The sequence below is a fragment of the Nicrophorus vespilloides genome, unplaced genomic scaffold (genome assembly GCF_001412225.1).
Source record: "Nicrophorus vespilloides isolate i.1.1-1 unplaced genomic scaffold, Nicve_v1.0, whole genome shotgun sequence".
Lineage (NCBI taxonomy): Eukaryota > Metazoa > Arthropoda > Insecta > Coleoptera > Silphidae > Nicrophorus > Nicrophorus vespilloides.
The window spans coordinates 24,422-41,793 of record NW_017097198.1 but is presented as its reverse complement, the minus strand read 5'-3'; the positions used below and the strand labels follow the sequence as shown (position 1 = coordinate 41,793).

Sequence of the window (17,372 nt, the reverse complement as noted above, 5' to 3'; positions counted from 1 at the left end):
ATATATTTATAATAATAAGCTCATTTTTTTTATATATATAATAATCTGGTGGGTGCTAAAACTATAGCAAAAATAGAGTGTGTTCGATTGGGAATTTATCTATAAATATATCATCTCATCCTCCCTAAATATATATAATCTATCTGACTGTAATATATACTTCAAATTGCTCTTCTCTTCTCGATTCATCATCATCATCATAATCAATATAACATATCCGAACTCTTTCATCTACTACATAATCGAAAAATCTCTTTCAATTCAACAAGGTAACAAACAATTGTTTTAAAAAATATATATATTCATATACTTCTATAGTTTCCAAATAAAATTAAAATCACCACGAAAAAAAATAATAAAAATAATAATAATATCGATTGCATTCGTTCCTCTCGAAGTAAAACTTTAAAAAAATTAATTATAAAATACACACATCATTTTGTACTTAAACTTGCGCAATTAAAATAATAAAAAAAAAAAAACATATTTACACACGAGCCCTCCCGATGATCATTTACTTCTTTTTCTTCAATTATAAAATATTAATTATTATTTTAACAAGACGCGTTTTTCATCTTAATTTTTCCTTTCCTTTTTAAATAACGAAATAATAAATAATTACATTTAATAAAAAAAAAACAAACATGATTTGAACGGTGACGACGAGGGCCTGGTCAAGTTGTCTACTTACATTAACAGATTAGATTAATAAACGATCGATTGGTTGGAGCGAGGGCTGTGGTTTTTAAGACATTGCTCCTGACTAATAATTATGATTCCACTTGTCCCTAACTCCTCTCTCATCGTCGCCATCCATCCATCCATCAACATCTCTCCAATCATCCTCTTCTGCATACAGGTTTTGTGTTTTTTTTCTTTCTATCTCATTCATCCAGCTCATTGACGATAGCCCTGCATCAGTTCGTTTAAGTTTACGATCCCGTTCAGGTCGATATTCTCGTCGAAGGTCTCCAAATATTCCATGGCGTTGTTGCTCGCCGTCGTGGTTGCCGTTGTCGCCACGGATCCCGCGTAACTACACAAATATAACCAGACATCACACATACTGCAACACAGACCAAACCAAAGAATATCGCCCAAACCAAAAGGTTAACTAATCTCTAAATGGTTTAAATAAATTGATTTTCATCTTTAACCATTACTTGCAACACAAATAATGGCAAAAATCAAACTGGATGATAATTAAATATCTTTCTTTAATGACCATCCAGTTTTAAATCTGTTTTTAGTTAATTAATTTTAAATTTTGATTAGCTTATAGATAGGATGATCGAAAGGATTAGGTACTAATCTATAGAGTAGAGTAGAAAGAAGTAGTACAGATAGAGAGAGTGAAGAGTTACATATAGTATGTATGTGAAATGAAAGTTTATTTTTTTTGAACCGAATAACGAAACACATAGAATAATGTTGCAAGGAGATGTCTGGTTATGTCTGTTTGCAGCATGCTTATTAGGACATATATTTCAAGTTCACAATATAATAATCCAAACACACTTCAATACAAATCGACTACCTCCACGACAAACATTGTTAGAAACAAACCTCTCCACTCTCGTTGATAAATCCACTCTTCTACGCTCAGTGTCCAGTAAGTAAGTACTCAATAAATTTTTACACATATTACGCTATGCACTACAAATTATGAACTATTCAACCTGCAAATACACGCGCATTCAATTTTAGCCGAATCCAATTAAAGTGCACATCAAACTCTGCGAAGTGCACGTTAAGTAAGCATCGACTGTTAATTGAAAAAAAAAAACAATAACAAAGTTTTTTTTTCTTTGTATAATATAATAATAATGATCAAATCAGACAAAACTAATGTAAAAAAAATATTTATTTATTGTTTGTGATGTATAAAGAAAGGCTTCTCGCACTTCTATACATTTATAATAAAAATTAAAAACATCATTATTCCAGTCTTTAGCTCAATAAAAAAATAAGAATCGTGTAAGAGTGCGTGATTTTTTTGTTGTTCTCAATCATTTTCTAAATTCTAATTAAAGCTGGATCTAACATCTATAAGTGTATATAAATATAAAAAAAATAATAATGATTATAAAATATGTAAATATATATATATAAAAAAATAATAATAATTAAGTTTTAGTTTAAAAATAATAAGTATTTGCTCTTTTTTTTTTCTCTTCAAAAATTGTAGGTGCATCGAAATATGTATTTACTGTTCTTTTCTTTCTTTTTTTTTCTTTTTTTTTTTTAATATTCTGTGTTTAGTAATTCGATCCCATGCTTGATGATGAGTATCTAGAAATACTACGGTGATTTGTTGTAGTAAGCTTATAAAAACGACTAGGGCGGGCAGGTTGCACATACCTGCTTGCAACCGATGGGGTGTCCCTCACAGGATCCGGAGATTGCATGTACGGATGTTGAGGAGTGTTCGGGTAGCTCACGGCGTTAGGACCGCTCCATCCCGGTATGTGTGTGACCAGCAGAGGTTTCACGTAACCGTTATTCGACGTCGGCTGATTGTCTGCAAATCAATCGATCGATATTATTTCTCACTAAATAACCACCAGATTCGCGTTGAAATATGATAAATTTCACGCGATAAGAATGTTGTGTTTTTTTTCTGCTTGTTGAAATCGAGAGAAAAATAGTATATTTACCTTGGAACGGCGTGTAGTATTTGTTAAAGGCCGAATCTTTGGTTGTATCTGGGTAGAGGTACGTCAGATGACTCAAGTCGGCAATTCTGTCCGCTAAGCATCGGATGGCGAAATCCTTAGATGTGAAAGGTTGCAGCATGAAAATTTCCGTAGTTTCTATTAAAAAAGAAAGAAATAGAAAATTTTAGTACAAAACTAATGATTATTATTATTTTCATTATTTTCAGATCAAGCGACGTTTTTCTTACCAGCAACCCATGCAATTGTTACACCTCCAAGTTCGCTGTCAGAGAAGCGGAGCAAAAATGTACCGTTTGTGCAATTTGATAGCATCTCCTCAGTCTGTCTTTTCATGATAAAGCCCAAAATAGCTCTGCAAAACAAGAAACGTAAGAAATAAGTATATTATTATAGTTAATATATTAATGATTCAATGTTTTAGTATTTACCCATCAGTCCACGGGCCACGCAGATGTTCTCTGGTTAGTTTCATCACAGCGTAGAACCACTCCCAGAATGTGAAATTCCTATCAGTCAGAGGTTCCTTGCAGAATTGTGCCCAGCTGAGCAATTGGTTACCATCGATGAAGTTTCCGCGGAAGGCTTTCTCGCCCAGGAAACGTAAGTTATCATCAGTAAGTGGCCGACCGGTTGCCGCTCTGAACTTCAGCGACAGAGTTTCAGCAACTTTACTCCATGGTACCTAAAACATCAATACATTATGAAGATATTGCAGTTGGATGATTTACTATGGGTGAGTAAATTGTATAAGTGTTCGAAGCTTACCTTATCTGGTACACAGAAAGGATTCCTGCCGGGTTCCGCAAAAGCGTTGTCCCAGGTCACAGTTGCCCAGGCGTGCGGTTCCTGGTTACCATGTACAATAACGACGACAGGCAACGATAGTGTCCATACGTGGAACATAAGCTCACCGCCTCCAACGCTGAACTGCGATTGGAAGTGCAACGAGAATTTCTCGTCCATCACGCTCTCGGTGCCCTTCTTCTCGGCGCGCTTGATCTTCTTCAGTTGCATGTTTCTAAAACTGACCGATAACTGCTTCGTGGCCTGCTGATACTCCATGGTGCCGGTGTTATTCAAAATTTCTCCGCTTGCGTCGCTGCTCTTGGACAATTTATCATTCTTCAGTAGGACGTTGGCCTGTGCCTCAGATATAATCGTCACCTTGACCTGAGGCGGGGTCATGTGCACGTTGAGCTTTCCTCCAACCAGCAATCTCACGGTTGCCGTAAACCGGGTGTTCGTCTTCATCACTTGTGGCGGTTGCTTTTCGATGATGAAGGTCGAAGTCACCAACGAGCTTAACAACTGTGTTATTTCCGTCAGGAGTTGCTGAAGGACTTCTGACACGCCCGGCGGATCGAGTGTTAGCTTCTGTCTCAATCTTTCCACCTCCTTGATCTGTTGTCTGTTCATCCATATTAATTCTGCGAGGTTCTCGCACCACTCCTGTATGGCGTCCAGGTTGCTATTGAAGCTGTTACCGTTTCCGGATAACTGCTGTTCGCGCTTCCAAAAGATCAACTCTTCGTCTAACACTCGCGATTGCAGAGCGTTCAACAACTGAAAGGACTCCTTCAGCTTATCACTCAACGCCATTCTGCCTTGGATAAGGTGAGCGACCTACAAAATATTCAAAAAAATTAATAAAATCCAAAGCACAAATAAATGTGCAACATTACTTTCTGATTTAACACCTGCTCCATGTATTTCTTTTGATCCGTCATTTTTTGAAGAGTGCCTGGTGATTGTTGATTAGAAGGCGTATTCGAGAGCTGCTGGATGTGAGCTGCAAAAAAAAAACACTACATGAAAAACACCAATTCAATGTAATTAATATTAAGACGTACCATTCATCTTAGTGCATTCGTGATACTGTATCGCGAATGCTTCCTGATCCTGCTCCAGTCTACGTAAATCTTCGGACGTTTCCTGAAAAATAAACACACGGTAATAAATACACACCGATCTAACGATTCCGTGAACAATTTAATTTACCTGAGTTCGTCGCCTCAATACATCCACTTTATGCATAACGTCTACGCCCGAACTGTTAGCTGAAGCTATATTTGACATTCCCAAAGCTTCGCTTCCGAGTGCTGATTGAATGATCCTCACTTCCGTGGCCAAACACTGCTTGATGTAACTATACAAACGACCCGGATTTTGCCTGCAAATACAAAGTTGAAAATTACATTTTTGTCACAGATTGATTTAGGTTTGTTTACATATAGAGCTTTGATAATGTTTAATTTCTGTATTTCTTACCCGTAGTTTTGCCTGAACATCTTCGCTGCTTCGGCCAACTTCAATTTGACGAGGAAGAATTCAGTGTCGTTAACTACAGCTGCTTTGTTCTCGATCTCCTGGATGAAGGTAGCCATCAAACCGGAGACGTACTGCTCAAACTGTGGGTTATCTGACGTACATTCCTCAGACCTGTATGGAAGTATTCGGATTCATCAATATGCAGGTACGAGCGAAATAGTAAGAAGACGTACCATATTTTCTCCTCGATCCAGGGGGCCATATAGTGGCGAACCTCAATTGGGAAGTGTTCTCCATAGATGTTCCTTATCTGGTGCAACTTTTCCTCCGGCAGCTGCTGCGCTTTTGCCCACAGAGACATCCCGGATTCTCGTGATGCCTTCACGCACGCAAAACAACAACAAAAAAAAAACAAATAAATAATAATAATAACAGCAGCAGCGATGAGCACGAATCCGAAATCGATATAGCAGCGACAAAACAATAAGTTACAAACAAAACAGCGCACGCTGCTGGTTACTAACTATATTCCACATGTACTACAAACAGAAAATGTGCATTTAGCAACCAAGGTCGCACTGAATAATACACGCTGGACGTGTGTCGCGTCGCGCCAACCGACAACTGCTTCTCACTCCAATGTCGGAGACCAAGTGTTGTATATTACACAAACAGCAGAATTGGCGAGAAGTAAAAACGTAAACCTTTCTAATCTGGTATCAGAAGAGATGCAAGGGTGGGGGAGGGGTTTTAGGTTCGAGAGGGTTTTGGGGGGGCAGGTAGTAGGTTCAAAAGGGTGTGGGTGGGGAGGAGAAGGTCTGAAGCGAAAGCTGGAACTATCGTTTGAATATTTATTGTACATATTATAAACATTACGACGGGCGCGCAGATATAAAACGTAAATATATAAAAAAAAAATTGAAAGCGGCCCGAAAACGAGCGATACTCTTATTTCAATTAGCTCGAAGCCTGATTTTCGCGTACTTTCCTAGATTACGAAATATTTACCGAGGATAATACCGACGTTATCGCCTTAATGAGAATTCATTTTAACCCAATTCATTTCGAAAATCCAACCGCCACATCCCGTTTCCGCTTTATTTACTTTTTCGCACTTATCAACTTCTTATACACTCATTCACATATAAAACATTCATTTGCTACTTGATCAAAAAAAAAGTAGCATCAACAAGCTAATCATTATCGTAAAATTCACTCATACAACAAACTAATAACAATCAATGCATTTGCAATAATTGTGAAACGACAATCATAATTCGCGACGATAAAGATGCGACAAGAAAAATAAATACCTTTTGTTTATATAATTACATTAAACCCGTTATAATAACGCTCGATCATATTTATCTTATCTAGCCGTGGCGGAAGATTACAATTCCGCGCTCTTGTTTTATTTTGTTTCGAGTGTGTGTGTGTATGTATTTAGTTTTGAACCAATTAAATTCGTTCGAACGTAATTTTCACACCATTCGAGAAGCTGTGACTCAGCCTCTCTCGCTGCCATTCGAAACTCGTCCGCGATAAATAACAATTTTTACGTCAATTTTCATAATAATCAGAGTTGACATTGCGTAACGATACATTTCATTGCTCGGTCAATGCAAGAGTTATAAATAAATTTAAAAAACGTGTATTTGCACATTGTTTCGGTTTTTCCCTGTTGATTTCATATCAATATCACTTGGTATTTATATCCAATTACTTGATAAGTTGAAATAATAGTAAACGTATTCCTCTATTAAATATAGAAGTAAATAAAACAATTGTAATTTGTACACGCACAGACAGCGTATTCAACGGATGGATCTCGTTAAACGATTTTACTGAAAGCCTTTTTCCCGCTCATTTTCTCTTAGGTAACGACCGCTTTTCGATTGATTCACATTAACGAGTCCTTGAAACGAGTTTTTTTCAATCTTCGGGCGATCCCATTAAAACGCGATTTTCGGTTCAGCTCGCTCGCTTTTCTCCCCTTTTTACAAGATCACTGCAACAAACGTCAATCTAATAATAAGTTTACTCATCGAATTATTATTATTTGATTCATCCTGTGTACGTTTTTTTTTTAAATCCAATTTACTTAACGCAATCGCTTTGAGTCATATAAAACTCATAAATATAGGAAATACTTTTTAGATAAACGGCATCAATATATATATTTGATTACTTAGTAAGTAAAGTAATTGAAAAGGAACGTAACATTTAAATATATAAAATTATTTGCATTTTTATTGCATTCTCAAACACTTATTCATCTAATTTACTTGCTTTAAAAAAATATTACTTGTGACATTAGCAATTACGCAATTACACGTTGATTAAAACATAATTCAATTGCGCGATTTTAATTACTTTTAATTTAATTAAAACTAATTTCAGAATGCGGCTTAAGTTCAGATTATTCGCGACGCAATTTGCACTGATTAACTAACTCGACCGATTCGAGCAAACATGAAAACAAACCTACTTATTTTTCGTTTCATTGCTATTTTCACAATTTCTAACGCAATTAAATTGTTTACAAGCACAATTATAATTGCATTAATAGTATTTGTATATTTTCCAAAATAGTAAACGTATATTCATTAATTGATTACTAACAACAACAAAATATTGATTTTTCTTAATCATTAACACTAACTAAATAGAGTTGATACGATTTTTACTACTATTGAGGTAGTTGTAAATAGTAGTGAGATTAAGTGCGCGAATTAATGGGTAAAACAAATACGAGATTATCTAGTAGTTGCAGGAAATTATATTGACAGAGACGTAAACCGAATGTTTGTGCTGGAAGCTGAAATCGCTCGCGATTTGAATGAAGTTGTAAGAAAAAAACGAGCTCACAGAGAGGAGGAGAGAACGCAAACACAATGCTAATCATCGCTCCGGTGTATTTGGCATTTTGCCTGCTTCTGAGCGCGGTGTGCTTGTTTTCAATCAAAACTTTGGTGAGGATTTACGACTGGAAGTTTTGATGGAACAAGCAGGAACAGAAATAACATAACGTTTCGGTTTTACGAAGAAGTATCCTTTTTAGACATTTCAAATTGACAGTCTTGAGCATATAAGTAAATAAACATTTGTTCTGTGCGAGCAGAGATGCAAATAAACATTATCACTCCACGTTTAACAGTTTTATTTTTCACAATAAGCTCAGATTATCATATGAAGAAGACATTCGTTAAACAGATACTGGCAGTGATAACATTTAACGGTTTGTTAAATCGTCGACGTTTGAAATGAGTTTAGTTTGACGCTTGAAAGATCAATTAGCTTTTTCCAACATTTTTTTTACGTTTTTAATTAATTCGCAAATGGAAATGATTATTTAATGGCCGTGAGTAATCACTTCGGAGTTTCGGTTTCGCCATCTCGCATCTCCACCGGCCGTAATTAACAATTAAAAACATTTTATGGCGCTATCTCCGTTTATTAACACTAATATGCATAATTCACACTAACAACTTTTTTTTCTATATATATATAGAAAAAGTTAGCACATACAACTGTAACACCTTTACTTGCTAAATAGTTCAAAAGATGATTAGGCACAAATCGATTTGTTGTTGTTGAAAATTGATAATATTGCTTTGTTTCTAGTAGACGAAAACTGAAAATAAGTCATCTTTTGGAATTACCAAGTGATCTTTTCTAATTGATCTTTCAATTGGGAAAGGTTAGATTTGTGTTACATCCAAGAGTATGTCCATTAATCAAGGATGCGTCCGTCACACTTGAAGCAATCTGGATGAAGCGTCGTCGGCCGTTGCTGTAGGTCAAGAACGTATGACCAGCAGACGGTCGTGCCGTGATATTCCCCACGATTTAATCATCATAAACAATGACTTATCTGCTGCGAATTTCCACGGAAATTCTCTGTACGATTACGACTTTTAACAAACCAATTAATCGGACTTTAAACCGTTCGTTAAACTCTCTTTATACGAACATGCGAACAATCACGTTTCGTTTCAGCTGCGATTATCGAGTTCGGATTCGATAATTTAATTTAATGCGTTTCACGATAATCTACACTTAGTTTCGAAGCATTAACAGAATTTAGTAAATAAGAAAACCTGAAATTATTAATGCTCAAAACTAATTAAACGAATGCTGCATTAAACATCGTAAAGATAAGATTTTCGGTGCTTAATTTAAAGCAAACTTGCATACTTAAGTGAACATCACTACGTTAAGTCTCATTAATTTATAATTAAGTTTAAAAGTTACGCGGGAACCAAGAATGAAACTTTTTTTTTTGTTTGGTAGGTTTCCAAAGTCAAGATTACTCATTGTCGTTTGCTGCAATCGAATTCGTGCATTCGCAAATTGCAAAATTGAACGAATTCCAATTGAAAATTAGAAGTGTTTATTTAGAAAAAATTAATGACCGGTTATTAAAAAAAAAATGTTATCGTAATTTGTGTGTGTTTATGTGGGTAAAACAATTTTTTCCACATTATCTCTTCGAACATGAGTCACGCAGCGTGCAGAATATATTTATTTTATTTTTTCATATATAACGCAACAGTTAATTCCCAAAGGTTGTGTTACGTAGTATGGAAATAAAGCCTACTTTGCAGATTATGTGGGTTACGCGGAGATAAATACAATAGATGCATAGCCTACTAAGTAGTTTATATAATTTGAACTTTTTTTGTTTTGTTTGTTGTAGATTTGCGACGGAATTATCATTATGTTCGCTTTGCATTGTGATCGTAATGATACAGGAATGTTACGCGAAATTGGATTGGAATTGTATAATTCGAGATCAAACGGAATCGATGGATAATTAATTGCATATTCAATATTTATGCAAATTCGTTTCCGGAAAATGTATGCGGTGGGTGGAATTTTCCGGAAATCCAATCATCATCTCCGATTATGATTACATATGAAAAAAAAAGAGACGAGACGACGGTGTGAAAATAGATCTTGTTCTAGATTTTTCCGGATCGAGCAACACCTCAGAATTACTCGGTTTAATTAGTAGACGAGATGATGATGATACAATTGCGTAAGATGAGGGTGAGTATAATGGGAGTAGTGTGAAGTGTTTTGAAATCCGATACGGCATCAACCCTTCAAAAGCACAAAACAGTGCAAGGTGGAATGGGGTTTCCCTATCCACCTTGCACGCTTTGCTTCACCCCAGTCAACCTGCAACATCAATTGCTCAAAACCCTCTGGAATTAATTGTTCGCGTCGCAGGAAGGATCATTGTTAAATGTTAAAACGTGCGTTCTCTTCCTCTCGCCATTCTTTCTTGCACATATTTTTTTTTTCTTCGTCGTCGGTGTTTCGGATTGGACGCTTTTAATTTTAGAAGCGTTGCCAAGTAATCTCGGATTCGCGGTTTTTTTCCCAGGCTCCTCTCCGCCGTTATCAACCTCACCAAGAATGTAATCTTATCCGAGATGCGAGGAACGACGACGGCTTTTCCACCCTTTCAGACGTGATCTAGGAATACCTGCCCCCGATGCAAGCTAGGTGTATTAAGGATATAGAGGAGTTAGTGCAGGTAGTGGACGACGTTCGGAGATGGCAACAGCGGCAACGTGCGAAATATGGGTACAACATAATGCAGGGTAAAAATACTGCTGTTAAACAAGAGATCTAATGACTACCTACTACTATTACTACTACTACTCACCTCCACTCTGTATATATTTAACTGCGACTTCTTCGACTTCTTCTCCGTAATCTCTTTTTTTTTTATTTATTTTTTCTTTTCACGGGACACACTCAACGCTCACTGCGTATTCTGCACATTAATCAACAAGCAAAAAAAATCCTATCACGTTTCTTTTGCACACAAACACCGGAAGTAAACAAAACGTAACGTAAAAGAAAAACAAAACAACAAAAAGATAAACGAACGATGCACTTCCGCTTCTAGAGCAGCTCTGCTATTCGTTTCCGCTTTTTGCAATTTGAGACAGATGAACGCGTTATACCCTGGCTGAGCTCCAGGGTCCGAGTGACTGCTGAGGAATCGTACCGCAGACAGAACCCAGAAACTACCAAGTGGCCATTTATAAATCAGTGTCTCTTACGACGTCACGTGATTAGTTCGGCACTGGTCTACGACTTGCACAGAGACATCTCTGGACATCATCTTGTACCTGCCTACTATCCATATACAAATCCATATACCTAATCCTTCAATTAATTACTTAAATTAATCATTAACTTTCCCAATCTCAAACAATCACAATCAACTATAGTAAAACAATACATCTTTTAGTTAAATGAACAGATTAACTTATAGTATTGACGAAGAACAGGCAGCCATCTATCGTAATCCCTCCAAATTGAAAAAGAACCCGCCAATATTCAAGAAACGAACTGAACTGTAATTGGCGCCTTATAAATATTTAAAAAAAAACAGACATTAACAATCATCAAGTCAACTTTACATTTGACAAGTTAAAGTCGGTTTATTAAAACTGAAACACTTATTCTTTTAGACTTTGTAAACTGAAAAATGAATAAAATACAAAGTTTCGAAGATCAAGTGCACCATTTACAAAGACATTGATTTAATATGGAAATTCATATATTCTCGGGTAGTCGGGATTTTGATTGTCGGGATTATGGTAGTCGGGATTTCGATATTGTCGGGATTTTGACATAGTCGGGATTTCAATAGACGGTCTTTCGGTTGTCGGGCTTGCGATATAGACCCTCTCGTCAATATAAGTTATATGAAATTTGTTATAATTTGCAATGATTATCTCATTAATTTATGTTGAATTTTGGGATTATAAACGTTGCATTTCGTTGAATCAATATTTGAATTTCAATAAAACGCATTGAAAGATTACAACAACAACAAAAAAAAAACATTTCTGTGATTCATACGTTAAGAATTCAATTGTTTTACAGAATTTAGAACTTATTATGTGTAAAATGTAGAGTAAAGTAAATAATCGCGTAATCATCATAAATAAATCTTCAAGTAATCACAATCACAATTTTGTTAAATGTTTATTATTGCCAGTTTTTTTATTATTGAAGAGTTTTAGGTATAAAAGCGAATTGACACATGTTTTAAGTTAAATTAAAGTTAACTGGTATGTCTTAAAAAAAACAAATGAAAAATATGAAACATATAAAGAAACAATGTAAATATCAAGGGACACTTAAGCATTTATTGTCATTTGGAAATCATGTGGAAAACAATTGAATTAATGAAATTAGAACGTTCGAAAAAGCAGTGTTTTTACATTGTAATAGTTAAAAGTTACGCGTTAAACAATTGAAATTCGAAAAAGGAGTGTTTTTACATTTCATTGATTTTCTCGAAAACTATAATAGATAGAATGAATCCAAACGATTCATATGAAAGCTGAATGTTTGGGGAATCTAGCATGTATTGATATATTACTATGGTTTTAACCGTTTGGCTGTAATTCGAGTTCAAATTTGAAAAAATGCTCGAAAAAGCAGTGTTTTTACACTTCATTGATTTACTCGAAACTTATAATACATAGAATGAATACAAAAGATGCATATGAAAGCTGAATGTTTGGGGAATCCAGCAAGTATAGATACATTCCTGTGCTCTTATCCATATTGCTGTAATACGCGTTCAAAATTGAAAAAATGCTCGAATAAGCAGTGTTTTCACATTTCATTGATTTTCTAGAAAACTGTAATACATAGAATGAATTGTCATTTGGAAATCATGGGGAAAACAATTGAATTAATGAAATAAGAAAACAATAATCTTTATTGCAACAATAAAAAAAAACATAATTAGACATTTTCATACAATCATTTAAAAAAAAAACAACAAATTTCAAATTGCTAATTTTAGATATCGAAATTAATATGTGACCAGGTCAAATCCATCATTTTAACACTCATTTTGTGAAGAGATTTGTGTTTCCGTGAAATAGCGTTATTGATTTGGTTTATTTTGTTTTGTTCAATGTGTTTTTTTTTTGTTAGAAAAGCGTGATAATATAATTCCGTTTGCATTTACATAATCCGAGTCGTCGTCCCCTTTTTCTCTCTCTCACTCTCTCTCACTCTCACCCTTTTTAAATATAAAGTCAGGTAAGCAAGTATATGCATACAGCTTAATCTTTTATCATCTCGTGCAGGTTTTCGAGGGGATCGGCATCTCTTTGAGCTGCACTCGCTTTTCCCCATAGCTTTTCTTTTATTGCACCCTTCGAGATACGTTCTGTGCGTGAAGGAGAGAAGGAGCAGTTAACTAACCATTTTTCTTTCCATTTATTGCCGAAGCCACATTCCTTTTTGGTGGCAGGAATTATGGGTCCTTCTAAGGACATTATATAAATGAAATAAGCAGTGAGTAAGCGAACGCAACGAGACAATTTAATTAATTAGAGTGCGAATTCAATTATACGGAATTAGAGTTTATGCTAAAATTGCTTGTCCAGCGTGTAAAGTACACAAAAAAACACGCATTTATTCATTCACATTGTTTTTCTCGCTTCCTATTTCAATTTAACTAATTGAGATTTATCTGAACGTCTAATAATAACAGTGCAATGAAATTTAGAATCTCGCTATAATTAATATTGTCTTATTATATAAATACATAAAGGGGAATGTCTCTGACCTCTGACTTTAACGAAAGATTACCAGTATCGTTTTCACAATACCCTCTTCATCCCATCTTCAGAGATAAGAATGAAACCTTATTATGCAGACAATTAACACAAAAATTTAATTATTAGTAATATATAATGTACTATTTTATCTAAGAAATATCTTAGCAAATATGGAAACTACACAGCTGAAAAGGTTTTTTTTTTAAATTAATACACTCACTAATTTATGTTAAAAGGGAGGACCTTTTCCGTCCTTTTCACCCAAAAGAAACCCAAAGAAGAAAAAAATAGATAAATAACGAGAGGAGGGAAGAAACGTTGAATTATACAACATCTTTTTTTTTGTTTGCCGGAAGGAAACGCTCAATCTTCGTGTCAAATTTTGTTTTGTTTACTTATATTCACAGTTTACTCATATGGAATTACTTATTATTTCTTCTCCTCCTACTGAAATACGTGGAGTGACCGCAATTTGCATTACACACAAATTAGATAAGAATTTCATCTAATTTAGTTTGAGAATGAAATTGGATGTAAACATGAGAGATTAAAATTCAATTTTCTAATATCCAAATAATGATGAAAATAAACTCCTCCGGTTGTTGTTGTTGTTTGTTATTATTAAAAGGTAATCATAACTTTATTTTAACAATTTCCAAGAAGTTCAAAGTGTGTATTGATGACCTGAAGAAAAATGCAGAAAACAACACACATTTATTTATGTTTATATTAATTAGTAAATTAACTATTTGGTTGTATAGTAAGATTTAAGATTGTAGCCAGATTGAAGGCCTTTTTGACAGTTGTCACAGACTTCTTAAAACATAATCGTATTACTATGGAAACGTTACGGTTGTCATGGACACTGTTAAAATTGTTACAGATATTTTCCAGTTACTAAAACCTTTCGTTATGGTTGAAGAATGGCAGTTGTCAATCTGTTTATATAAGGTTTTTGAAAATAGTTGCTCAAAAGAAACATAATATTTATAATTATACAATTACATGCAAAAGCATTATTTTAAAATTTTCTATTAATAAATTTGCAATCGCTAAGGATAATTTCACAGTTTTAACAGACGCCATAATCGTATTACTATGGAAACCTTATGGTTGTCATGTACACTGTTAAACTTGTTACATACCTTTTGTTATGGTTGAAAAATGGCAGTTGTCAATACATCTCTTTATACAATATTTTTGAAAATTGTTGCTCAAATTATAATTATACAATTACATACAAAAGCAATGTTTTTAAAATGTTCTATTAATCAGTTAAATTTAATTGATTCGAAATAGATTACGTTGTTTCGGATGAATTTGCAATCGCTAAGGACGATTTGTCAGTTGTCACAGACTTCTTAAAGTCGTCATAATCGTATTGCCATGGAAACTTTACGGTTGTCATGGACACTGTTAAAATTGTTACAGACACTTTTCAGTTACTAAAACCTTTTGTTATGGTTGAAGAATGCCAGTTGTCAATCTGTTTATATAATGTTTTTGAAAATTGTTGCTCAAAAGAAACATAATATTTATAATTACATGCAAAAGCATTATTTTAAAATGTTCTATTAATTAGTTAAAGTTACGTTGTTTCGAATAAATTTGCAATCGCTAAGGACAATTTGCCAGTTGTCATAGACTTTTTAAAGTCGTCACCGACGCCATAATCGTATTGCTATGGAAACTTTACGGTTGTCATGGACACTGTTAAAATTGTTACAGACATTTTCCAGTTACTAAAACCTTTCGTTATGGTTGAAGAATGGCAGTTGTCAATCTGTTTATATAATGTTTTTGAAAATTGTTGCTAAAAAAAAAACATAATATTTATAATTATAATTATACAATTACATGCAAAAGCATTATTTTAAAATTTTCTATTAATTAGTTAAATTCGCTAAGGATAATTTCACAGTTGTAACAGACGCCATAATCGTATTACTATGGAAACCTTACGGTTGTCATGTACACTGTTAAACTTGTTACATACCTTTTGTTATGGTTGAAAAATGGCAGTTGTCAATACATCTTTTTATTTTCGAAAATTGTTGCTCAAATTATAATTATACAATTACATACAAAAGCAATGTTTTAAAATGTTCTATTAATTAGTTAAATTTACGTTGTTTCGAATAAATTTGCAATCGCTAAGGACGATTTGACGTTTGTTACAGACTTCTGAAAGTTGCCATAATCATATTATGTTGTCATGGATACAGTTACAGTTGTTAAACACGTTTTCAGGTTGCTATGGTTCGTTTGATTGAATGGGATTTGCTATGGTCACCTTACAGTTAATAATGCTTTTCTATTCAAAATAGTCGTCAAAAAAAAAGTCATAATATTTATATAATTACGTTAAATACGAATGAACGTTTCAATTTATCTTACAATTTACAATAAATACAATTTTCTATAAATTGATTGAGAAGTAATTAGAATCTGGTAATTTATGTAAAATAAATATAGTATTACTAATTTACAAGTTTGTTCATGCAAATTAATGGAGAAAGTCGTCACGGTTATTTAAATCAGTTATAATAAATGTGTTTGAAATATTAAGGATTCTTTACGACAGGATCATAAAGAAACCTTAAAGCAGATTTAAAAAATATTTTGTAAAGAAGAAGGGAAAAAAAAAACCTTTTCGCAAACGAAATCTCTGTGCATATTGTAATTGTTATTTTTGCAAGAGGATTAGTTCTGGAATCGTAAAGTTTGGAAAAGGGTACGAGGGTCGTAAAACTATTGTAGAGAAGGATGCGATTTTACGCTTTCTTTTCGAGACACTTGCTTGCTCCATTCTTTGGCGAGGGGCTGCGTGATATAACGGTACAGGCAGTTAGATTTATGTGTTTGACCGCCTAAGGGGGCTGGAGAGCATCCACAACCACTCACCCACCTCGGGAGGGTTTGGAGAGTGCGGGCGCGAGTCACTTTCTTCCTGGAAACGGCAGCGACAAAAATGAAATTGCGGAGGGAAAAAAGAAGCACATCTTGTATAAATGCCATGTTTACATTTCCCTACGTTATTACTTATTATTATTATTACAATTATTCCGTCCTCGGTTTTCTTCTTCAGGTCTCATTTCGGCTGACGGCGACAACATGCATCGAGTTACGCCGCTTCTGATTCCCGGAATCTAATCTTGATTCTAATTCTGTTGACATTTTTCCGAACGTAAATAAGAATTAATACCGTTCCTCGTTCCTTCCCTTCTTTTCCCTCTGAGCCAAGAGGACTCCCCGATGCGAGCAAAGTAGTTTTCGTTTCTGTATGCATGCATGAGTGTTAATAACATTCCTTCAAGACTCTTTCCACGAGTCAGTGATAAAATATCAAATTTTATTCAACGCTGATACAGCAAATGTTTGCAAATCTAAAATCTTACACATTCAGTTGTTGATAGCAATGAAACAAAGTTTATTATTAAGAATTCATTAAAAAGTCATCAGAAAATTTAACAAAATTAAACATTAATTAAATTATATTTAACTGCCGACGATAATTACAAACAGTAATTAAAAAATACTTGGTAATTTGTGTAAAAACAAGCAATGGAAAATTCGAAATTAAATAATACATGTTTTTCTTATTGAATTTTGCTGTAAAGCGGTGATTTCAAATCAAATTCATTTCAAGTTGGCTGCGCTAAGAGTTCTAGAGGAACAAGTACATTACCTTGAGGTATTCCAAATGAAAGATGATTAATTTCAGTAATAAATTTATTTGAAAATTAAAAAAAAAATTGTCAACAATCCATATAGTTCATAGTATATAATATAATAGTATATATATATGTATAAC

The 17,372-nt window shown here is 34.2% G+C and overlaps 1 protein-coding gene across 2 annotated transcripts; it reads right to left on the bottom strand.

Moving 5' to 3' along the window:
* Positions 1-382: 382 nt before the first annotated feature.
* Positions 383-11,010, bottom strand: LOC108559383 (signal transducer and activator of transcription 5B). Of its 2 annotated transcripts, none has more exons than XM_017916646.1 (12): positions 10,624-11,010; positions 5,180-5,325; positions 4,947-5,117; positions 4,677-4,848; positions 4,529-4,610; positions 4,361-4,467; positions 3,444-4,301; positions 3,107-3,360; positions 2,906-3,030; positions 2,658-2,813; positions 2,362-2,521; positions 383-1,036 (listed from the first exon to the last, which is right to left on the bottom strand). In XM_017916646.1, exons 2-12 carry the CDS (start codon positions 5,305-5,307, stop codon positions 898-900), a joined length of 2,352 nt encoding a protein of 783 aa, XP_017772135.1. In that variant the 5' UTR covers positions 5,308-5,325; positions 10,624-11,010; the 3' UTR covers positions 383-897. The 2 variants fall into 2 exon arrangements, with proteins under 2 accessions (XP_017772135.1, XP_017772136.1); XM_017916647.1 differs by lacking the exon at positions 383-1,036 and adding an exon at positions 2,236-2,301.
* Positions 11,011-17,372: the final 6,362 nt, after the last annotated feature.

Excerpts from the sequence above, each read along its gene's own strand:
- LOC108559383 (XM_017916646.1), bottom strand. The coding sequence starts at position 5,307 with ATGTCTCTGTGGGCAAAAGCGCAGCAGCTGCCGGAGGAAAAGTTGCAC. Across the intron at positions 4,302-4,360 it reads AGCAGGTGTTAAATCAGAAA|GTCGCTCACCTTATCCAAGG; the intron begins GTAATGTTGCAC and ends AATATTTTGTAG. Across the intron at positions 2,814-2,905 it reads AACAATTGCATGGGTTGCTG|AAACTACGGAAATTTTCATG; the intron begins GTAAGAAAAACG and ends CTTTTTTAATAG.